Here is a 24,321-nt window from a genome sequence, read left to right on the forward strand (position 1 = left end):
TTTTTGGGGTAGTGGTGGGGTTGCCACCGAGAATTGCATGCAGCTCCTCATAAAAGCAGTATGTCTCTGGGGCAGAACCAGAACAACTGTTCACCTCCCTTGTCTTCTGGTATGCTTGCCAAAGCTCCTTCATTTTCACATGGCACTGCTGCGTGTCCCTGGTGTGGCCCTTTCCTCCCCATGCCCTCACAAACTTGGCATAGAGTCAGCGTTTCTTCTGCTGGATCAGAGCTCGGCCTGCACAGACTCTTCTTCCCACACAGCACTAAGATCCACCATCTCCAGTGTACTCCACGCTGGAGTGCCTTTGCGGCCTTGAGTCTCTCTGATCAGCTGTGCTGGCGAGCTCTGCACGCTGATCAAACAGGAAATGAAAATTCAAAAGTTCCCGTGGCTTTAACGGGAGCAGCTCTTTCCTGTGTACCTGGCTAACGTGCAGTGGAGTTGAAAGTGCTCTCCAGAGCAGTCACATGGAGCACTGTGGGACACCTCCCGGAGGCCAATTCATTTGAATTACACAACACAGTGTTACGCTATGTCCATGTCAACCCGTAGATGTCGAATCAAGTGCTACTCCTCTCGTGGAGGTGAAGTATAGAAGTCGACTTTACAGACCACTTAGGTCAGCGGAAGGGACTCTATAGTGTAGACACATCATCAGATTGACTTAACGCAGTTTATGTTGACCTAAATTTGTAGTGTAGATCAGGCCTCGGATACAGAAGCAGTTTGAAGAGACCACTATCACATTTGCTGAGCAAGAGCGAGAGAGGCATTCCAGTGACCATCATGGGTGATCAGAAGGAACTGAGAGGGCACAGAGCCAGCACTGCTTCATATACTGGTGCATGAGCGCGGCACTCCAGAGCCAGCCCTACGGATACCACTAAGGCAAAAAGTCTTTGGCAACAGTGCACATGGGCACTCACAGACCTAGCATGGAATGGACACGAGCAAGCACTCAAAGAACCACCACTATCACTTGTGGGTGAATACTTTTCACAAAGCCATCATTGTATCTGACCTCTCAATCCTCATCCTCAAAGGAAACCTACATAAAACACTTTCAAAAGATGACACTGGGAGCTTAAACTGAAAACTTTGCTAGACATAGAATCATAGGAGATTAGATTAAAGATTAGACCTCAGGAGATCATCTAGTCCAACCCCCTGCTCAAAGCAGAACCAACCACAACTAAATCATTCCAGACAGGGCTTTGTCAAGCTGGGCCTTAAAAACCTCTATAGATAGAGATTTCACCACCTCCCTAGATAACCCATTCCAGTGCTCCACCACCCTCCTAGTGAAATAGTTTTTCCTAATATCCATCCTAGACGTCCCTGCCTGTAGTGCCTTTGGGCTGGTACAGCTACGCCCCGTTCCTTACTCCATGCACATCATGATATCACAAGGGAGCCTCAGGACAAATGCTTCCTCTCACCTGCTCATAGGTTTGGAACAGTCAATTTTTACCGGTAGATGTCGGTAAGTGTCTATACACCCAAAAACCCACTCAAAAAATATTTCCATTGATAATAACAGAAATTCACAGCTAGGCAAAGTAAAAAAAAAAGTGCAGCTGGAAACTTTGTAGAGTGTGATTGAAGGATATTTACTTGGTATGTTTTGACGTGATGTTGACAATTTGTTTTTTTGAGCAGTTACAAAGATTTAATGTTTTGAATTTCAATGTCTACTATCCCTAAATACTTATTGTTGAACCTGTCCCATAATTTCATGCAACTGTGAAAATTTCAATCAATAAAAATTAGGGCTGTCAAGCGATTAAAAAAATTAATTGTGATTGATTGTGCTGTTAAATAATAGAATACCATTATTTGAATATTTTTGGATGTTTTCTACATTTTCAAATATATTGATTTCAATTATAAGACAGAATACAAAGTATACAGTGCTCACTTTATTTATTACAAACATTTACACTGTAAGAAAACAATAGTATTTTTCAATTCACTTAAGATACGTATTGCAATGCAATCTCTTTATCATGAAAGTTGAACTTACAAATGTAGAATTATGTAAAAAAAAAAAAAACCTGCATTCAAAAACAACAAGTCCACTTAGTCCTACTAGACAAATTAGAGGATTGGGCCAAAAGAAATCTGATGAGGTTCAGCAAGGACAAGTGCAGAGTCCTGCACTTAGGATGGAAGAATCCCATGCACTGCTACAGACTAGGGACCGAATGGCTAGGCAGCAGTTCTGCAGAGGAGGACCTAGAGGTCACAGTGGATGAGAAGCTGGATATGAGTCGACAGTGTGCCCTTGTTTGCCAAGAAGGCTAATGGCATTTTGAGCTGTATAAGAAGGGGCATTGCCAGCAGATTGAGAGATGTGATCATTCCCCTCTATTCGACATTGGTGAGGCCTCATCTGGAGTAGTGTGTCCAGTTTTGGGCCCCACACTACAAGAAGGATGTGGAAAAATTGGAAAGAGTCCAGCGGAGGGCAACGAAAATGATTAGGGGTCTGCAGCACATGACTTATGAGGAGAGGCTGAGGGAACTGGGATTGTTTAGTCTGCAGAAGAGAAGAATGGGGAAGGAGAGGATTTTATAGCTGCTTTCTACTACCTGAAAGAGGATTCCAAAGAGGATGGATCTAGACTGTTCTCAGTGGTAGCAGATGACAGAACAAGGAGTAAGGGTTTCACGTTGCAATGGGGGAGGTTTAGGTTGGATATTAGGAAAAACTTTTTCTCTAGGAGGGTGGTGAAGCACTGGAATGGGTTACCTAGGGAGGTGGTGAAATCTCCTTCCTTAGAGGTTTTTAAGGTCAGGCTTGACCCTGACTGGGATGATTTAGTTGGGTATTGGTCCTGCTTTGAGCAGGGGGTTGGACTAGATGACCTCTTGAGGTCCCTTCCAACCCTGATATTCTATGATTCTATGATTTGATACTTCTTATTCAGCCTATCGCCCACTTCTTGTTTACAATGTCACCTGAAAGTGAAAACAGGTGTTTGCATGGCACTGTTGTAGCCGGCATCGCAAGATATTTATGTGCCAGATGTGCTAAAGATTCATATGTCCCTTCATGCTTCAACCACCATTCCAGAGAACATGTATCCATGCTGATGATGAGTTCTGCTCGATAATGATCCAAAGCAGTGGGGACCGACGCATGTTCATTTTCGTCGTCTGAGTCAAATGCCACCAGCAGAAGGTTGATTTTCTTTTTTGGTGGTTCGGGTTCTGTAGCTTCCGCATTGGAGTGTTGCTCTTTTAAGCATCTCCACACCCCGTCCCTCTCAGATTTTGGAAGGCACTTCATTCTTAAACCTTGGGATAAGTACTGTAGCTATCTTTAGAAATCTCACATTGGTACCTTCTTTGCGTTTTGTCAAATCTGCAGTGAAAGTATTCTTAAGATTAGCGACATGTGCTGGGTCATCATCTGAGACTGCTATAACATGAAACATTACAGAATGCAGGTAAAACAGAGAAGACGACATACAATTCTCCCCCAAGGAGTTCAGTCAGAAATTATTTAACACACTTTTTTTTTTAACGAGTATCATCAGCATGGAAGCATTTCTTCTGGAATGGTAGCCAAAGCATGAAGGGGCATACGGATGTTTAGCATATCTGGTACATAAATATCTTGCAATGCTGGCTACAAAAGTGCCATTCAAATGCCTGTTCTCACTTTCAGGTGACATTGTAAATAAGAAGCGGGCAGATTATCTCCCGTAAATGTAAACAAACTTGTTTTTCGTAGCGATTGGCTGAACAAGAAGTAGGACTGAGTGGACTTGTCAGCTCTAAAGTTTTACATTGTTTTGTTTTTGAGTGCAGTTATGTAACAACAACAAAAATCTACATTTGTACATTGCACTTTCATGATAAAGAGATTGTACTACAGTACTTGTCTGAGGTGAAATGAAAAATACTATTTTTTTTGTTTATCATTTTTACAGTGCATATATTTGTAATAAAAATAATGCTATAAAGTGAGCACTGTACACTTTGTATTCTGTGTAGTAATTGAAATCAATATATTTGAAAATGTAGAAAATATCCAAAATTATTTAATAAATGTCAATTGGTATTTTATTGTTTAACAGTGAGATTAAAACTGCGATCACGATTAATTTTTTTTTAGTTAATCGCGTGAGTTAACTGCGATTGACAGCCCTTAATAAAAATGTAAAAAAATTCTTAACAATAAACATCTAAATTACCAAAAGATACAAATCGAATTCTGCCAACCCTGTTCAGAATGCGAAGTGTTTTTGGGGGGGGGGGGGGGGGGGGGGGGGGCAGAAGGAGGCCAACATACACCGAACTGGAAGAAATGCAGACAACGGTTTGCCTTGTAGATTCATTACGTTTATTGAACATGAGCAGAAGGAAAAACAACTGAGACACACAGCTTCTGTGCTTCGGCTTCTGATTTTCATCTGCAATCGACAGTGAAGGGAAAAAGATTGGACAGTACAAAAAAGAGATCCAAACTGGTTTGTCAGAGCAGATTTTTAAAAATGCAAGTGTTGAACAATTAGTGGCACCTAAGGCTAACAGATGGAGGGTTACTGTGGCAGCAAAAAAAAAAAAAAGCCATGCTGAGCATTGCTTATTGCAAGGCAGGTTCAAGTGGGGGGGAGGGGGGGTGGGCTGCTTTTTGGAAAACAGTAGTGTAGGAAAAATAATACAGAGCTGATGATGTCATTCACTTTGGAAAGACGGTGACCACCTCATAGCCTTCGGGTGGGGTCACTCGCTCCCGGGCATGCGTCTCGCAGTAGATGCAATCTTCCACAAAGAAGTGTCCTTTCTGCTTGAGGTTTGTCCCGCAGTCGCTGCACACATAGCATTCTGGATGGCGCTGCTTGTCACGCAGTTTCACGAACGCCCCCCTGTGGGAAACAACATAATGGCTCAGCTCTGGGGCTCCTGAAATCACCCAAGGACTCCCTGGCTGAAATTCCCCATGCTTGCCCACCACTGGGACTGCTCCAGACAGCACAGCCATCCCCTCAAGTGGGAAGGAGGCAGCTGTTCTGTAGCAGCAATGTGCCAGTGAGAATATCTATGGTGATATCCCTGGCGAAGTTCCTTTGCTTTCACTCGGCATTGTAACGGATCCCTGTCAGACCCCTTTGCCTGCATCTCCCGGGCAATCTGTCCAGAGACATCCATGTTTCTATGGCTACACTGTAACTGTGCTTGCAGTGTCTCTGGTTTGAGCATTGGCCTGCTAAACCTAGGGTTGTGAGTTCAATCCTTGAGGGGGCCACTTAGGGATCTGGGGTAAAAATCTGGGGATTGGTCCTGCTTCGAGCAGGGGGTTGGACTAGATGACCTCCTGAGGTCCCTTCCAACCCTAATCTTCTATGATTCTCCCCACAGGCCCAGGAGATCCAATACCTCCCGTCTACTCCAGACAGGAGCACGCCCAGTGAGTGGAGCTGGCATGGTTGGCTGTGCTTCTGGGTGTGCTGGGCAATCAGGAAAAGGCATTAAAAAAAAATGTGGGGTGGGGGTTAAAGTGGGGAGCAGCTTCTGGTCTCTATGACCCTGGGACAGTGGAGTTTACAATTGTGAACAGAGCAGTCATGGTAACAGGGAATGGGGCATTGTGGGACAGCTGCTGGAAGACTGTTAGGGTTGACACAAGTCACACTTGCACTGCATCGACCTCAATTGGTTGACTATGGCTCAAGGCCGTTCAAGGCGGTGGCTTTACTGCATTGGCATAACAGGGCGCTTATGTCAGCCAGAGACAAATTTGAGTGTAGTCACATACAGAAATAGGTTGGCGCAAGGTGACTTACATCAACCTAACTTTGTAGTGTAGACAGGCCTTAGTCTTAGAGAGAAGCTGGTAAACAGGTATGTGCAACACTGAGGGTGTACCATGAACAGTGGGTTCGAATGGCTCAAAACCAAGTAAAATTAGCCAAAACATAACTCCAGCACAACCAGTTTGGGCAAAGGGCTGCAGAACCAAAGGGCAGCCCTCTGACTTGCAACTTAAACAGATGTTTGTGGGAGAGGCAAAAGGTGCCTGGACCCTGGCTGAATTTTCCGATGCAGCAAATAGTCACTAACTCCTACGCTGTAGTTAGGTTGTCTAACTGTTCCATTGTATGTGGGCCTGCCCCCTCAGGGAAACACAATGCAAATGCTATTTGCAACTAGCCAAACCAAAATAAGGAAACTACACAGCAGCTTGTTAGCTACCTGAGGCAGCTCCCAAACAATTCCCTAGGAGTATAATTTTGCTCTAGCAGCACTCTCTTGAATTCATTAGTTACACTGTTTATAGTACAGAGCTTTCCAGACCTACCCAATTGTTAGAGTAACTGCAGGGTTTCATATTTTAATGCTGATTCCTATTTTACATGACACATATCCCTGGTAAAAGAACTCATTGATGTTCTAGTGTTGGTCAGCGTTCAGGCTATGCCAGGCTTGTGTGATTCTGGCACGGAGGATGTATGCAGGAGAATGGGAAAGTCTAATGGAGGCTTTGTATATATGGTCTGCAGAGGGAAGGTTTTAAACGAAATCCTCCAATCTGAGATCTATTTAAAGATTCCGCTTGAACTCCCAGGCTTAGAAAGGCAGAATTCTGCAGAGACAGCAGTTATAAAGAAACCAATGCTAAAAGATAAAAGGAGGACAGAAGATCTCATAGTTAGGCCATGTCTACACTTACAAGCTTACAGCTGTATCGATACAGCTGTAAGATCGCTTGGGTAGCTGCGCTATGCCGATGGGAGAGGGCTCTCCCGTCGACATAACAAAACCAGCTCAATGAGCAGCACTATGTTGGAGTGAGGTGCTGTGCACTCAAGCACTTATGCCAGCAAAATTTATGTCGCTCAGGGTGTTTTTTTATACACCCCTGAGCGACAAAAATTTTGCTGACATAAGTGCTAGTGTAGACATGGCCTTAAGGTACTGGACTGGCGAGTCAAGAAATCTGGCTCCCATTCCTGGCTCTGCCACACTCTCTGTGTTATGTATTATTTGCATTGCAGTAGCTCCTAGAGGCCCCGGCTGAGATCATGGCCCCATTGTGCTAGGTGCTGTACATACCCATAATGACAGTCTCTGCCTCACAGAGCTTATGATTTAAATAAACAAGACTGACAATGTTTGGGAGGGGAAACAGAGGCACAAGAAGTGATGTGACACTTGTCCAAGGTCACACAGCAGAGCTGGGAAGAGAGTCCAGATCTCCAAACTCCCACCCCCACCTGCCTAAGGCTCTGGGAGGGAGTTTGGATGAGGTCTGGGGTGCAGGCCCTGGGCTGGGGCAGGGGATTGGGGTGTAGTTAACCTTGCTCCTTTTTTTTTTTTTTTTTTTAAGTTAATAGTTAAGAACATTTTTTTAAAAAGACACTGTAGAATTCATATCCAAAATTTTCTTTTAAATTTTATAAATCAGTAAAAAACATGTTTGGGTATGGACAAATTTCTGAAAATTCTCAGAAGTTTTTTAAAAATTGACTACAACTGAGAAATGGATCTAGAATATATTCAACTTATTTTCTTTTTAAAAACAGATATTTACTAAGAACCACTTCCACATTCATTTTTCTTCAGGAGAACTTTCATCTCTGAATTAACCTTGGTGATATAATAGCTACTCCTGATAGGTTGGGCTCTGGGAGGGAGTTTGGGTGGGGGAGGGGATGTGTGGGAAGGGTGTGCAGGGTCTGGGAGTTTGGGGATGGGAGGGGGTGCAGCACTTTCCTGGGGCTCCTAGGCAGGGCGGGCCGGGGGGGCCTCCATGTGCTGCTACCCCCAGGGACTGCCACCGCAGCTTCCTATTGGCTGCAGGGGCACTTGGGACAGGACACAGACCCACCCCACCCAGGGGCTGCAGGGAGGGGCCAGCAGCCACGTGAAGCAAGCAGGCAGGAAGCCACTCAGCTCCGCTGCGCTGCTGGTGGTGAGTGGGGGCCCCGGACTGTTTTAAATGTGGGGGCGCCTGGGGGCAGAAGGTGGGTCAGAGGCAGAGACCAGTGCTGGAGCCGGGCCCGTGGTGCCTGGGCACTAAGAATATTCCTGGTACCCACGGGCCCATAGAACTCGCAACCCATGACAGGGAGTCACCGTGTCTGTGTGTGTCTTAGTGACTTGATTTGTTCTCCGTCAGTCTGAAATAAACCCACCACCTACACTGAGAAATACAGGCCTGGATCTGTGTGTCCAGAAAAACGTAGCCCCTGCCTCAGGAGTAGGGTTGCCAACTTCGTAATATTTAAAAAACAGACACTCCAGCAGGAGTGCTGGAACCTCCTCCACCCTGCCTCTTCCCCGAGGCCCAGCTGGCGGCCCCGGCTGAGATGGGGCTGGCACAGATGATGACCTGGTGCCTCTCCCCCCCCACACACAATAACTGGACTTTGGGTGTCTGGTCAGTAGATCTGACTGGACACTGTCAGGTCTCCTTTTCGACTGGACTTTCCAGTTGAAAACTGGACACCTGGCCACCCTAGCAGACCTTTGCAGGGTTCACTGGCAGCATTTGTGAAACCTTCTGAAGGTACAAGCACCACGGGCCAATTTCCAGGGGAGCCAAGTGCCCGTAGCTCTCACAGAACAGGAGTCCTAGACAGCAGGCCGTATACACACAATAGAGTATGGCAAGTTCCACTCTATGGGCACATCTACACTGCATGTTTCTTTTGGCAGCGTGTAGCGTATATACCAGCACAGCCCCCTAACATGGGTTTAAACCACAGTGTAGCTGGTGAGGCATGGTTCAGGCAAGTAAAGACGCACCTAAAGGGAGTGGCTATATATGCGAGTACATCCCCTGCATGGCTCTATTCCCCCAAACTATGCTTCCCTATCTATGCTGCTATTTTAGCTATGGCCTCCCCACTGCTAGAGCCCTTCCCTGCCACTGGGAAGACTGTAGGGAGACAGTGGGGAAAGACTCTGCCAATTCTCTTCTGCTGGAGCCTTCTCCTGCCGCAGGGAAAGGCTAGCCCTGCCAGAGCCTTTCCTTGCCACAGTGAAAGGCTCCGTTAGTAGGGAATGCTGAAGCTTTTGACTACTCTCCCCCCACCAGAGCCTTTCACTGCCACTTGTAGCACATACCACAGCACAGATGCAGCAGAATTTTCACTGCAGCTTGTAGTAGATACACATACCCTACACGCTGCTACCAGCGGTGTGTAGGGTAGACATAGCCTATAAGCAATTGGGATGGGTCAATACTTACACAATGCCAGATCCACACTTATCGCAAATGGGCAGCTTCTGGGCATTTCCAATCGATGAGGCAACTTTTGTCATTGGTGGTTTCACACTTCTAAATCCAGAAGGTTTATTGGGATCCCCTGGGGATAGGAACAGAGCACTTTGGACTATGGGTTGCACAAACAAAGAGGAATCTTTAAATCCAGACTGGATGCTTTGCTAGAGATGGTCTAGTTCAATACAGCTGTTGGACTTGAAGCAGGAATTAAGCCAGGGAACTCCTAGGGCCTGTGTTATTCCAATATTACTAGCCTTACAGTAAAGAAAGTGGATTATGAAAGAACTTTTAAAATAATGTGGCAGTTAAGAAGGGCTGCAGATCCTCTCAGTTTACAGACAGTGGTACATACATCATAGATCAGGATAGGATAGAGGGACTTTATTCCATCTCAGGCAGGCCGGGACAGGGCGTGGGGGCAAAACCCTTGGGTCTCTCAAGAGTATGTGACTCAAACCCAAGAGTGAGCTGCTTCCAGTGTTTGCCAAAGAAAGGGGATAAAACCCCATAGAAGCAGCCACAATGGCTGGCAATGTAATAAACACAAGTTGCTGCAGCCCAGGCAACATGGCACTGATGAAAGAACAAAGGAGAAAGGGCCGTAATCATAGCGCAAGCTACCAAATTCATGGTCCATTTTGGTCAATTTCACGGTCATAGGATTTTTTAAAATTATAAATTTCATGATTTCAGCTATTTAAATTTGAAATTTCACAGTGTTGTAATTATAGGTGGTCCTGACCCCAAAAAAGGAGTTGTGGGGGGGGGGGTCGCAAGGTTATTGTAGGTGGGGAGTTGCAGTACTGCTACCCTTACTTCTGTGCTGCTGCTGATGGCGGTGCTGCCTTCAGAGCTGGGCAGCTGGAGAGCGGCGATTGATGGCCAGGAGCCCAGCTGTGAAGGCAGAGCCACAGCCAGCAGCAGTGCAGAAGTAAGAGTGGCATGGTATGGTATTGCTACCCTTACTTCTGCACTGCTGATGGTGGGGCGCTGGCTGCAGAGCTGGGTGCCCAGCCAGGAGCCGTTGCTCTCCTGTTACCTCACTCTAAAGGCAGCACAGAAGTAAGTGTGGCAATACCGTGACCCCCTTAAAATAACCTTGTGACCCCCCTGCAACTCCCTTTTGGGCAGGACCCCCAGTTTGAGAAACTCTGGTCTCCCCTGTGAAATCTGTATGGTATAGGGCAGGGGTAGGCAACCTATGGCACGCATGCCAAATGCGGCACACGAGCTGATTTTCAGTGGCACTCACACTGCCCGGGTCCTGGCCACCAGTCCAGGGGGCTCTGCATTTTAATTTAATTTTAAATGAAGCTTCTTAAACCTTTGAAAAACCTTGTTTACTTTACATACAACAATAGTTTAGCTATATATTTTAGACTTATAGAAAGAGACCTTCTAAAAATGTTAAAATGTATTACTGGCATGTGAAACCTTAAATTAGAGTGACTAAATGAAGACTTGGCATGTCACTTCTGAAAGGTTACCAACCCCTGGTATAGGGTAAAAGCATACACAAGACCAGATTTCACGGTCTGTGACGCGTTTTTCATGGCCACGAATTTGGAGGGCCATAGCTATGATGCAGCTGCCAGCTACAGCTCCTATTATCACAGCAGAGTACAGAGAAAGGCTAGAGCACGGCCAGCCACACGCTCTGCAGATGCTGTTGCACCATTTGCCTATTGGGCCAATGGCTCAACATGTCAAAGCTGGCTCTCAGCTAGCCTGCTAAGACATCCCTGCCTACATCAAGGACATCTGTGCCGTTGTACCTACATCACTGCAGGTACCCAGGGGTGACCCCTGTGGTTGACCACTGTACCAAGGCAAAGCAGGGTTTGCACTAGTGCAGGCTAAACCGCAGAGGTGCAAGTCCCACTTGGCTCCAGTCCAACTCGTCTATGTTTGTGTTTTGCCCACCATAGGTGTATTGATGTAGTTACGCATCTGCAAAGCTCCTTAATCCTGAGTCGCCTTTGAATGGACCAGGAAGGATCCAGCACCACTTCAGAGTCACTACTGCCCATGATGATGTCCCTCAGTGACATGTGTAACTACTGTTGCTCCATCCAGACAATCCAATATGATGGACTGTGCAGGGAAGAGGCACAGCAGCTTGCTCATGGTAGCCAACTCTAAAACATCTTTTTAGTTATTTAAAAAAACCCTTCCTACCTTATTTTACATGAAATGTGACCCCCCCCCAAGAGTTCTAAGGCTGAAAAGCGATTTGAGGCTCACCCCAGAGGGACTGTTATTTCATTGGTTGTTATTCTGAATTCCAAGATAAATAAAGACCAAAAGACACAGACCCAGATCCTCAGCTGGTGTAAAGCAGTCAGATGACTGAAGACAGCGGTGTCTCTGCTGACTTCCACCAGCTGGAGATCTGGCTCAGAGTCTTTGAGCATTTGCTGCCTGCGCCTGTTTATCACTGTAAACTTTAGCAGAATCACCAAGCATCTGGACTGGAATGCCAGAGCCTTTCTGAGCTGTTTTGAAGGGGAAGCAAGTTAAGCAACAAACATTCTTTCAGGGATGCATAACTTTACAGGTCCTGCTCAGTATCAAGAATTATCAGCTCAAAATGAAACCAAGCAACAGCCCATTTTGGCTCTTTATCAGGCAGGCACATTTCAGTGCTAGAGGTTTCCAGCAATGCTGCAAATCCTTGCAAAGTAGAAGAAGAGGTTTCAGAGTAGCAGCCGTGTTAGTCTGTTGCCTCTTATTTTCTTCAGTGCTATTGAGAACAGGGTCGACTTTCTCAGTGATTGACAAATGAAATGAGAGTTTCTCACATATGTGCAGAACTCCCATCAGTAGTTGTAAGTTACAAACATGCAACATAAACAGGGACACTTAAAAATATATGGTTTTATCTTGGATTAAACTAAAAGAATTGTAAGAATCTAATTTTCTTCTCACTTTAAGGCCATTTGTTTGCTCTTTGCAAATCACTCAGCTTAGACAATGAAATTTGACAGATCTGTTTCACTTCCAGACTCATACCAGACCACCATGTTATTACAGATGGACTTGAACATACACCTCCCCAGTGCTGTGAACTCAGCCAAAGAAAGGCTTTTAATTGGCCATTCATCAAACACATCTCTTTCCCTATCTAGACCTGTTTGTTAAAGAAAGGAGTTAAAAACAAACAAACTTAAGATCTGGGGTTCAACTAAGTACAACACAGATCCCTTTGACAAGAAGATTGTAGTTGTGCATTGCAAAGTCCAGATGTTGACACAATGGTGCCAAAAAAGAGTGGCACCTTCAGCTACTCGTCCTTACCAGATCCAGTAACTTCCTGGATTTCAACTGCAGCTGATTTTTCCCCTTTCCTTGTTGAGAGGATGGAAACTGCTAGCTTTAGAGCTCACACCCTCACACACATTGTCCCATACAATCTTGAATCTAAAAATTCTTTACCCAGTGAAAAGTGAAGCCTGATATTTAGAAAATTTGGGGGAGTTTTTAAAAACTTTTGTTAAAGGATTCCTTTTTGATGTTTTAGGGTTTGTTTTTAAAATGCTCATGCCGTAAGAGTTCAAACTCATGGGTACATATGGATAACAACTGTATGGAAAGAGTATCCCTGCACATGGAAGTTAATGGAAAAGTGTCTGTCTGTAGGTTTCTGTGGAAATCATCTACAAAGACCACTTTGAACAATCAGTAGGTGGGGAAGAGGGTTTGCTTTTAAACCAAATGTAGACTATAGATCAGATCATAGCGAAGGGAATCTGCCAGTCACATGGAGAACATAGTAACTGCTTACCTTCAGATTCTAAAATTTCTTGTAGCACCAGGAATGAAGCAGATTGCCTGGGTGGTTCCTTTGGGTCTTCAGTCTCCTGGAGCATCTTGTAAACCTCAGACTCCTTGTCTATGACAAGGTTATTGGAGGGCTGGTTATGTTGCTCCAAACTGGGAAGAATATTAAAAAAAAATGCTTGATAAATGACCTATAATTAAAACAATCCACTGCCACAATCTGTAAATACTATAATCTAAGAACAAACACCCCCATATGCAAACATATAGCATACAACAATGGTGATAGAGGCTATGTTTGCACAAGTAAAGTGCAATCCTAGTGAGATGAACACCATGGCTTCCCAGTGGAAAACACTATTTTTAGAGGATTTCCACTGTTTCACTCTCTCTCTCTCACCCACACTTCTCAAGTATACTTTGCAATTCAATGTAAGAAATTTAAAAAGGGACTTTCCAGGAATAACAGTTCTGCTGAAATTTAAAAAGGCCCATTGTGCCAAAAAGAATGAATTGTGCTGCTCTTGGAGCAGGCCCAGCTCGTGTTGTTTAAGAAGGGCGATCTGGCTTGGTTCTTAGCACAACTAGAGCTGGAGACAGAGAGTGTTTAGTGCAGGCAATAGGGAGCAAGTGGGGCTTAGTAATGAAAGCTGAGTTTCAACTTCAACTGCAGAGGGGGGACTCACTGCTTATTCCTGCTCTGGGAATATGGGGGGGACCAATCCTACAATTCAGCAAAACACTTAAAAATGTGCTTAACTTGAATAGGGGAATTTGTATTCCATTCCTAATATTACTTACACATATCAATATTGATTAGCTTCTATTAATAATTCTATAATTAAAAAATCCTTTGCATTAGAGAGAGACCTGGTCCTGCAGACCTTACGCCTAAGAGTGACAGCTGCAGTTTCAAGCTCAAAGCGCTTTTTAAAAAATGGTTATCAATATTTCCATTTTACAGATAGGGTAACTGAGGCACAGAGCACTTCAGCAATTTGCCTAAGCTCACAGAGCAGGTCAGTGGCAGAGTCAGGAATACTGTTCCACCACCTGCCCCCAAACTGCTGCTTTAAGGGCTGGATCTCCATTGTCTACCTAGACATTTTTTTTGCCTTTTGTGGTGAGAGTGATTAGCAATCTCAGTTTAATGGTTTTGGTTTTGAAGTGTAAATGTAGCACCTCAGAATATAAACCATCTCTCTGTGGATACATTTGTGCTAGTTAAAGCATCCTAAACAAATGCAGCTGGAAACATTACCCAAACTGGATTAGGGGCAAATGTCTTCTTTAAAAAAATGGGACACTGAAGAATGAGTGTCGTCTGCCTACAAGGTTAAATAATATACAGTGAGACACAAGTGGTTTGCTAGGTTCAGCCTATAAGAACACCACTGTCGCATATAGTAAGTGCAGGCACTTGTAAACAAGCATCCTGAAATTGAGATGAATTTGTAGAGAGAAATCTTTTTGATGATGAAGCAACTGCATATTTTCCATGCCAATTTGTAATCAAGTCATCTAGGGGTTAGCCTGCACAATAAACACTCCAACTGCCAGAGGTAAATGGATGGCAAATGTTATAATGCACTTTTTCATGAAATAATCTCAAAAAATGTTCCCATCTATGGTAAAATATTCTGGAGTGAAAGCAGTGTATTCTTTCAAGCAATATACACATACATTCAAGCGTCTAGAATATGAATCTCAATGACCTGAAACTCTTAGCAGAAACAGGATCAAGTCCCGATTACATAGGAAATTCCCTGGATTATCCTAAATTAATCCATGCCCCCCATTACATTCTTATACCCTGGTGTTCTCCTGTCACCTTTTCTACTCTCAAAATAATGGGCTGACACCCACTGTTAGTCTTTCAATCACAATACTAAGGATATTTAATTCATGTACATTGAAAAGAAAATGCTAAAAATCGTCTTATGGAGCATTATAAACAGACACACAACATTTCAAACAAACAAGTATTGTGACAATGTGCATAATGTACATGTCAGACCTTCCACCTTTTTAGCACTTAGTGATCCATTTTTTAGAAAATGAGACTATGAAGACAGACCAAAAAAAAAAAAAAAATCTTTCATGAAATTGTGCAATCGCTCATATCTTGAGGAAGGCGCACATACTAATGTTATTAATACAAAGTGATAGAACTGGCTTAAAAGTAAGAGTCTGTGGGGACAGATTTGGCAGAAGACAACTCTGACATCCTTCAGTGGAGTTAATCATTCCAAAAGGAGAGCAGAGGAACCTTGCTAATTCATAGTAGTGACCAGGAGACCCACTGTTGAATTACTGAGTTTTGCAAATTAGCAAGAAACCAACGCCACAGTAATAAAACCCACAAAGAGACAGCCTCACTTAGTGTATTTTGGCAAGTGTAATTTCGCTTTTATTTTACTGTAGTACATTTTGTAAATGTAACGAAGGTCTTCGAGATTGGGCGGTAGGGAATTCTAATGCCACAGGAACTGAACTTTTGCATAGAATATGGTGGAGACCCACTTGGGTTCTTTTGTCAGCATTATCAGGGTCTGGATTAGCAAGGAGAAGTAGTGATGTTTACTGTTCCTGAGGTCAAGCATATCAATTACAAGTTGTAACACTGAAATGCTTTGCTCCTTGTAGTTCACTAACTGCACTGCATTGTTATAAAGTGGTGGCTATCTGGGATTTCGTGGCTGTTATATTGCAAAACTTGGCCGCATGGATCTCTGCAGTGACTGTTGGGTGAAAACTCAGATCCTCCTGCTCCAAAAGCATATGGTCCTTAACACTAGATCTAAAAGGACTGTTAGCAGTATATGAAACAAAGCTCTGCAGTTCTAATTTTGTCCAGCAAAGGAGAGTGGGACTCATACACAGTAGCCAGTTCATAGCACTGTAAAACGAAAGAGACACAAACTAACTAATAATCTAAGAATGTAGCGCTGCAGCTGATTTCCTGTGAAAGGAATTGGCCTCTTAGCTGTTCTGCAAGATGCTTCAAGTGGTTTAAGCTTTGCTTTTCTCTGCCCACTTTGATTTTAATGTCATCATCTGAAAACCAATTGTGCTGAATGTTGTTTGAAGTGTGCTGAATGTTGACAACTGTGATTTCATATAACTCAATACAGATCCTGACCTGCTGTGCTAGTTAGCATCAGGGAATCACAGCGCTAAACTGCCTACCATCAATACAGGCTAATACAATGAAGAAATATTTATATTGCTTTCTGTAGCTCTCAAAGCACTTTATAAAGGAGGTAAGCATCATTACCCTTACAGATGGAGAAACTGAGGCACAGGGCGGTGAAGTGACTTACTGAAAGTCACCCAGCAATCCAATGGCACAGTTGGGAATAGAACCCAGGTCTCTTGAATGCCAGTCCAATGCTCTACTAGGTCACCCTGCCTCCAAAATTGGACTAACTCAGGCTACATAGCCTGATCCTTCAGTACACACATACACCCACCAGTGATATGTGAAATGAAAGCTCACAGGACACTTACCAGCTGGACAGATGGCAGTGCCTTCCAGTCACTACCGAATTAGGAATTCGGGAATGAAATGTTACCAGTCTGGTGCTTTAAATAGCAACCCCACTCACCCTTCCACTGAACAAGTCAAGTCAGTACAAGACCATTTTTCAAGTAATCAAATCTTGTACGTTTTACGTGTGTGTGTGTGTGTGTGTGTGTGTGTGTGTGTGTGTAAGTAAAAAAAGCAGCAGAGGAGAGTGGCAGATTGATTTGGTACATTTCGGTGCTTTGCATTGCGCACAGCAAAGAAATGCAATGCAGAGAAAGCGTCTGTGATGAGAACATCATGCACTACGTTTTCATTCAGAAAGGTGACACATAAAACCTTGGATTCTTGGTGACAGGTTGACACTGTGAGCAATGGACAAATAACAAGTCACTTGTGGAGATGAAGCCGTGGATGCACATGTGCGCCGAGTAAGCCACGCATGCAGCAGGCAAGGTTACCTGGGAAAAGCAGGGCTAACGGAAGAGATCTGCCCTTGTAAAGTATCCAGGATGTTTCTCTGGGAATAGAGCTGCAAGGGGGAATTAAATTGCATGTGCGCCACTTTGAGTCCCGGCACCTCCACTTCCACAGGGCTGTTGGGGCAGATCTGAGCGGCTTGCTTTAGCTGTTCGGGCCCCACTCTCACTTGGCTTGGGATGGAGGAAGTGCTGTGCCTCCTTTGCAATGGAGGCAAGGAGGTGTGCGGCTGGAGAGGATTATAGACCGTTGCAAAAGGTGCCTGGAACCCAGGAGGCGATAAACGGCTAGAGGCAGGAAAGGGTTACAAGGGAGGTTGGGTATTTTTTTTTTTTTTTTTTAGGGTTGCAGAGTTGAGAGGAAAACACAGAGGGGGGAAGGAAGGAAGGAAGAAGTTAATGGAGGACTAAACCAAATTCCCAAGCAATTCTGAAATGAGTACTTCAAATCAGGCATTCCTTTCGCTAGAAGGATCCACCATACAAAGATCAGCTCTATGGTAAAGCTTCTGGCTAATGCTGATGTGCGGACTGAGCACAAAGGGTATGTCTACACTGCAGTCAGGAGATGTGACTGAGCGCACAGAGGCATGCCTGAGCTAGTTTTAATCTAGTTAGATCAGGTATGCCTACATGAACTGCAGTCCCACCTCCAGACTGCAATGCAGACCACCCAAAGGATACAGTGTAACAGGAGGAACTAGATGCTAAGTCCCTCCCCTCACCCACCCCCTGTCACCATAAGGCAATTCTTTTGTAAAGATCTGAAAACCATGTATAGTGGTTGCAGTTTCTCCGGCCAGACTCTGCATCACTTACACCAGTGTAAATCTAGAGGAAATGCACTGGGCTGGACAATTTCAATTACGTTCCTCTGGAATAACACTGGCAAACGGATCTGGTCTCTTGAGTTCAGAGAAAGATGCTCTGGATGGGGGCTGGGGACTATGCATTATAGATCACGTGATGTTAGATGAACATGGTGCCAGCCCCACTTTGAAGTCTGAACCATTGAAAAACAAGCCACAGAGCATCAGTCACTATTGTCTGGGGTTTGGACAGGCGTAGGCCCCATTAAAGCAGCCTTGCAGTAGCTGTTAATTCAGTTCTAAAAGGACACCTGTTTGGTAAACAAAATCCTGCTAGGCTTTAGCAGCTATTTACAATCTCTGCCCACCCACTGCCACCTGCCCTCTTTCCAGGGAGGGAGGGGGGAGTGACAGCCCTATGGGGCTCACTGACACCAGCCTTCTCTCAGGGGAAAAAAAGGCAAAAATAACCCTGAGGGGCAGGGAAGCCAAAACGTTGACGGCATTGTCCTGACCTTATCTGGGTGGCTACAAGCTAGCATAAGCACATATGGAGCCATGTTTTCAGACTAGTATTAAAAGGTCTCGATTTCTGCAGGCACAAACAACTGTGACCACAATTGAAGTTCCTAGACCTCCCCCTTTTGACTGCACCTGCAAGTCAGGGATTTAGAGGACTAGCACCTAAAGCACAGGCATAAAACGGCACCTTTGAAAGCAGAGGCCAGTATCTTCAGATTGTGATGGCATCTGTTCTGTGTTTGTGCAGCACCTAGCACCACGACGTCCTGGTCCATGACTAGTGGTTCTAAGCACTAGGGTAATACAAACAACACCGAAGTGCTCTGACTTCTTGTTATTATCATTATCTCCATTTTACAGATGTGGAAACTGGGATGTCGGGAGGCTAAGTGAGCGACTTGCTCAAGGTCAGAGAGGAAGCCAGTATCAGAGCCAAGTACAGAGTCCAATAGGTTCCTGGCTCCCAGACCTGTGCTCACATCAGCGGACATACTCGGGTTTGTTTCTAGCACTTCAGCCTAGAAGCAGGCTAGTTTTTTTGGTGAAGTGAGAGTTACTTGGCAAGGGTCAGATGCAAACACAAACCCACCCCCATGGCTGTTCTGCTTGGATTACTGTTGAGGTAGAGTATGTTTTCAGACTTGCAATCTCAACCATGTAACAGGTTGAGCAGAAGAGAAACAATTGCCCAGAGCTCTTTGCAATTCTTTAAAATCCAAAGAAAAGGGCAGTTTAATAAAAACTCCAAGCCTGGACATTGTCCCTGTAACATTTCAAAGCTCTCTTTGAAAAGGGGCTGCTCTTTCCTCCGTACCACACTGTACCCTTCCAGCACTGCTTGCAAAGCCAGAAGAAAAGACTAATTGTACGAAGTGCTGATAATAAAGCATTGGGCACCTGTTTCGGTCAGAGGGTGATTTTAAAGGCTGGTATGTCATGCTGAACGCACGCTGAAACTGCGCTGGTCTCTGGCAAACAAAAACACACAATTGTTAATTTCAACTTTGCACCTTGCAGAATATTCCCTGCCCCCACAAGCCATGCCCCCCGGACCGCATCCAGTCTCACACCTGCTAGCTGCACTCCTTCCACAAGCCTGAAAGAGAATTGTCCCATGTTAAAGAATGGATACGCTCGCAATGAGTTTATGACAAAGCTCACTCCATGACAACAGACATCCCACCAAGAAGGGCGCAGGGAGAGAGAAGTGGGGAACTACTTACGGCTTGCAGGGGTCCTGGGCATCACCAGATGACTTAGACTCCACAGCACTGTTGAAGGTCTGGATGTTTTCTGAGGAGTACAGGCCTGCGGGACTGTTGTACTGGGCAGTGATCACTTTGGGGGCAGTGCTGGAAGCGGTGGCAGCAGTGAATGGCATAGCACTCCGGTTGTGTGCGCTTCCTATGTGCCTTATTTCCTGCATGCAAGGGAGCAAAGGCAATGTCAGAAGTGTCTGACATGCAGGTGGAAAGTGCCAGGGCAGCCCGATGAACATGCAGCATGAGGACAGCTCTGCGTAACCAGAGAAGCACTCTCCCCAAATCCACTCAGCTGCGATCCTACACTGGGACAGAGCTCTCAGCAGCCTGAAGATCTTCGTGCTACAAGCATCCCTATCCACAACTGCTCGCTCTGCTTGACAGCAAAAGAGTCCATAAAGCAGACATTAGGCGTCAGCGACGATAGATCACTGGAAAGACGGGGCTGAGGCACACCTATCAGAGCTTTTGTCTCGAGCTGTCGGCAAACTTCACTGGATCCACTGAATTCAGTCTCAAGCTTTTTTATTTTTATTTTTTTATTAATGGAATGGTTTGATTCTGGAGCACAAGTTGGCACAACCGCCCTCTCACTGAGCCCCCTGTAAGCCAGCCCTGGGAGCAGGACTGTTCAGATTTATCATGTGACTGGGCTTCCATTCAGATCTAATGTAGGCTGACATTTTCAAACGTGACTAGTGGATTTGGGGGGGGGAAGGGGGGAGGTTCCAACCTCTCATACCTTCAAGAGGCCTGATTTCCAGAGGATGGGTGCTCAGCGCTATCCAAAAGTCAGGCCTGGTTAAGGTATCTCAAGTTGGGCATTGAAAAATTGAGGCACTCAAAAAATTACTAGCCACTTCTGAAGAGATCCCCTCATATTCTCGCCGACATAAAGCGGAGAAATGGAAAGGCATTAAAAATTCTTGCATGTGGTTCCCGAGTAACAAATACCCATAGGTTAGTTATCAAGACAGTGAATTTCACCTGCTACAAGGCTGTGTGTCCCATTTAATTCAGTCAGTCTTCCAATCTGAGCTTCCAATCAATTTGATCAAAAACTCCGGAACCAAAATTCCTTAGTATTTCTTTAATCAAAATAAAGAATGGAAGGTTTTTGTGTTTTTTTAACTATTCCACCATCATCTTGCCTTTCAATGGCACTTTTCATCCAAAGCACTTAATGCTGGGTAAGTCTGAACCTCATCTACAGGCCCAGAAATGGGGAGTAGAGAGGTAAGTGACAGGACAAGAACACAGAGCTAACTGGTGCCAGGCCAGCCCATTCCTAGGGCCTCTGGACTAGCCATTAGATTATGCTGCCTCAAGCAGATATTACAGGACACTTAGAATCACTGGCTATAGAAAGTTGCTATTTAATAAGAAAAGGACAAAATTCTGAAGAAGAGACATGCTCAAGGAAGATTCTTCTGAAGAAGAGACTGCTGCAGCTACAAATGGAATTATTCACATATTGCTCTTGACATAAACACTGTTAAATGCTATGCAAGCTAGGACATGACGCCAGCTGGGCACGTGAACATTAAGGCCTTGTCTACACTACAAAGTTTTGTCGGCAAAAGCTGCCTTTTGCCAACAAAACAGGGCAGGTGTAAACACTGCAAAGCTACTTTTGGTGGAAAAACTCTGCTGTTTTGCCAACAAAATAAAACCACCTCAATGGGAGGCATAGAGCTATTTGCAGCAGACTTTAAAAGTCATAGCATCAGTGTAGACGCTGCTGCTTGTTTTGTTGACATAACTGGCTTCCACCAGTATCCCACAATGCCCATCATCATGACCGCTCTGCTCATAGGCGCCGACTTCCCCTCTTCCCCATGGGTGCTTGACCCCCCCCCCCTCCATCCCCACTTCACCTCTTCCATGAGGTTCCCCCCACCCTGCCTCTTCCCACCTCTTCCCCGCCCCCATTCCAACCCCTTCCCCAAATCCCCACCTCCTCCCCTGAGCGCACCACGTTCCCACTCCTCTCCTCTCCCCTCCCCTGCCCGGAGCGTGCTAACACTGTTTGGCAGTGGCTGGGAGAGAAACGCTGGGAGATAGGAGCGGGAATGCGGTGCCGGGGGGTAGAGGGGGGAGGTGGATCCGGGGGGAGGGGAGCCTGGCTGCCAGTGGGTGCAGAGTGTGACAGTGTACCCCATAAGGCTTTATGGGGAGGGGGTGCTTATAAATGTATGGATGACATAGCTGGAATATGTTTTGTGCTTCCTGTGCCATGTAACATATCTCCGTAAAGGTTATGGTCTACTATATCTATTCATCCAATTTGTACATATATATCATTTTCTACTCGAGGTTAAGAATATGGGCTGTATGCTTGCTTGATTTCTAAGTAAGCTTTGTGAGGCATTTGGTCAGCTTCTTTAGGAAGGAATGCGCCAGGTTAAGTACCTGATCAGGAGGCACTTGGGGAACAATGCATCTTGGAATGCTCCAATCCACATGAGAAGTCTTCCTGGAGACATGCAAGATGCCATGTGGACAATGGCGTCGGCCTGCAAAGACTGAGTCATGCAGGGGCATGTGACTTGCCCAGGTGACTCCAAAACTCCATCTTGGAGCTGGGCTTTGCATAGGAGGGAGGAGGGGGGTCTCCACCCACAAGAGAGAGTCTATTTAAACCTGTGGGAGACCCCTCCATTTTGTCTTCAGCTGGCTAAAGAAGGAGCCTCTCCACCCCCCCCCCGGATACTTGAAGGAGACTGAAACAAAGGACAGTAACTACAGGGGGTGTGAGTGATTGCTGGACCCAGGCTAAAAGGAGATTAGCCTGTAAAAGGGAGCACTCTGGAACTGGTGAGGAAATTATCTGTATTCAGTTTGATTAGGCATAGATCTGCGCATTTTATTTTATTTTGCTTGGTGACTTACTTTGTTCTGTCTGTTACTACTTTGAACCACTTAAATCCTACTGTCTGTATTTAATAAAATCACTTTTTATTTAGTAATTTACTCAGAGTATGTATTAATACCTGGGGGAGCAAACAACTGTGCATATCTCTCTATCAGTGTTATAGAGGGCGAACAATTTATGAGTTTGCCCTGCATAAGCTTTATGCAGGGTAAAACGGATTTATCTGGGTTTAGACCCCACTGGGAGTTGGGCATCTGAGTGCCAAAGACAAGCACACTACTGTGAGCTGTTTTCAGGTAAACTTGCAGCTTTGGGACAAGTGATTCAGACCCTGGATCTGTGTCTGGAGCCAAACAGGAGTGTCTGGCTCAGCAAGACAGGGTGCTGGAGTCCTGAGCTGGCAGGGAAAACAGGAGCAGGGGTAGTCTTTGCACATCGGGTGGCAGCTCCCAAGGGGGTTTCTGTGATCCAACCCGTCACACAGAGCACCCACTAATTTTTCCCCGTGGGTGCTCCAGCCTGAGAGCACCCATGGAGTTGGCACCTATGGCTCTGCTCACAATTTTGATCTCTGCTGCCCTGCAGTCATGCACCCGCCCCCCCCTTTCAAAGCTCTGGGAAGTGTCTGACAGTATCTGACAGCCAGCTGCTGCTATGCTTCAGGACCAAAGAGCAAATCATTAGCATGGAATGCTCCTGTTCTGCCCTGCACTAGGAATACAGTGGCAGGCAGACTGATGCTGCAAGGTGTGTGTGGGGTGGGGACTGCTGTGCTGTTTTGACATTCCTCAGCACGACTCCCCCATCCCCAGACACACCACTCTCCTCTCCCTCCACCCACACACTTCAGTTGAAAAGTGTCTGACAATCTAGCACAGGGATCAGCAACCTTTCAGAAGTGGTGTGCCAAGTCTTCATTTATTCACTCTAATTTAAGATTTTGCGTGCCAGTAATACATTTTAACGTTTTTAGAAGGTCTCTTTCTATAAGTCTATAATATATAACTAAACTATTGTTGTATGTAAAGTAAATAAGATTTTTTTAATGTTTAAGAAGCTTCATTTAAAATTAAATTAAAATGCAGAGCCCCCCGGACCGGTGGCCAGGACCCGGGCAGTGTGGGTGCCACTGAAAATCAGCTTGTGTGCCGCTTTTGGCATGCGTGCCATAGGTTGCCTACCCCTGATCTAGCAGGATGCCCATGGAACAATGGGATTGAGAAACCTGTATCATGTGACGCTGTACCTGCCCACTGAGGCATTGCAAACCCTTCCTAAAGCATCCTGCAGTCAATTGCACAGTGAGATAACTACCCACAGTGCACTGCTCTCTGTGTCGATGCAAGAGCTGTTAGTGTGGATGCCTGCTCTAGATCTTTCAAATTTGTGATGACCCTGTTCTATTGTGAAGGGTCTCAGGCCTAAGTGACACAATATTAACCAGAGGCCTCATCACCATCTTAGCTTCTTGGGTCTACAATCCCTTACCCTAATTAACACAGCACTCCTTCTGTATATCTCAGAACCCTAAAGCAATGCTACCGGTTTGACTGGTACAGAATAAACCGCCCATTTCAAAAGGACAAACAAATTCCCCACAAAATGTTCATTTTAATGTTCAGTAACATTTCTAGATTTCCTTAGCCAGCTGGCTGCTGTTCCCAAACTGACAAGAGTCAATCGGAAATGCTCCCATTCATGAGTCACTAGAAACCAATGAGGTAGCTAGAGCCAGTCATGTGTGGGCTAGAAAGAGGAGCTTTCACATGTCATCTCCAATTGGAGTGTCTGGGCATTAGGCCTGTAGGTTTCTCACACACTGAT

General features: G+C 45.2%; 1 protein-coding gene across 3 annotated transcripts in view; it reads right to left on the bottom strand.

Moving 5' to 3' along the window:
• Positions 1 to 4,331: 4,331 nt before the first annotated feature.
• The window catches only part of PDLIM1 (PDZ and LIM domain 1), an 88,077-nt gene continuing 68,087 nt past the window's right edge, over positions 4,332 to 24,321 (bottom strand). Inside the window, exons 4-8 of one of the 3 annotated variants that reach the window (XM_034775993.1) lie at positions 19,258 to 19,328; positions 17,012 to 17,317; positions 13,029 to 13,177; positions 9,209 to 9,326; positions 4,332 to 4,880 (exon numbers count right to left, since the gene is read on the bottom strand). In XM_034775993.1, the coding sequence (XP_034631884.1) occupies positions 4,694 to 4,880; positions 9,209 to 9,326; positions 13,029 to 13,177; positions 17,012 to 17,317; positions 19,258 to 19,328 (831 nt within the window). In that variant the 3' untranslated portion in view covers positions 4,332 to 4,693. Of the gene's footprint in view, positions 4,881 to 9,208; positions 9,327 to 13,028; positions 13,178 to 17,011; positions 17,318 to 19,257; positions 19,329 to 19,583; positions 19,781 to 24,321 lie in introns of all 3 variants that reach the window. The other 2 variants (XM_034775992.1, XM_034775994.1) reach the window with 2 other exon arrangements.

The sequence above is a fragment of the Trachemys scripta genome, chromosome 7 (genome assembly GCF_013100865.1).
Source record: "Trachemys scripta elegans isolate TJP31775 chromosome 7, CAS_Tse_1.0, whole genome shotgun sequence".
Classification (NCBI taxonomy): Eukaryota; Metazoa; Chordata; order Testudines; family Emydidae; genus Trachemys; species Trachemys scripta.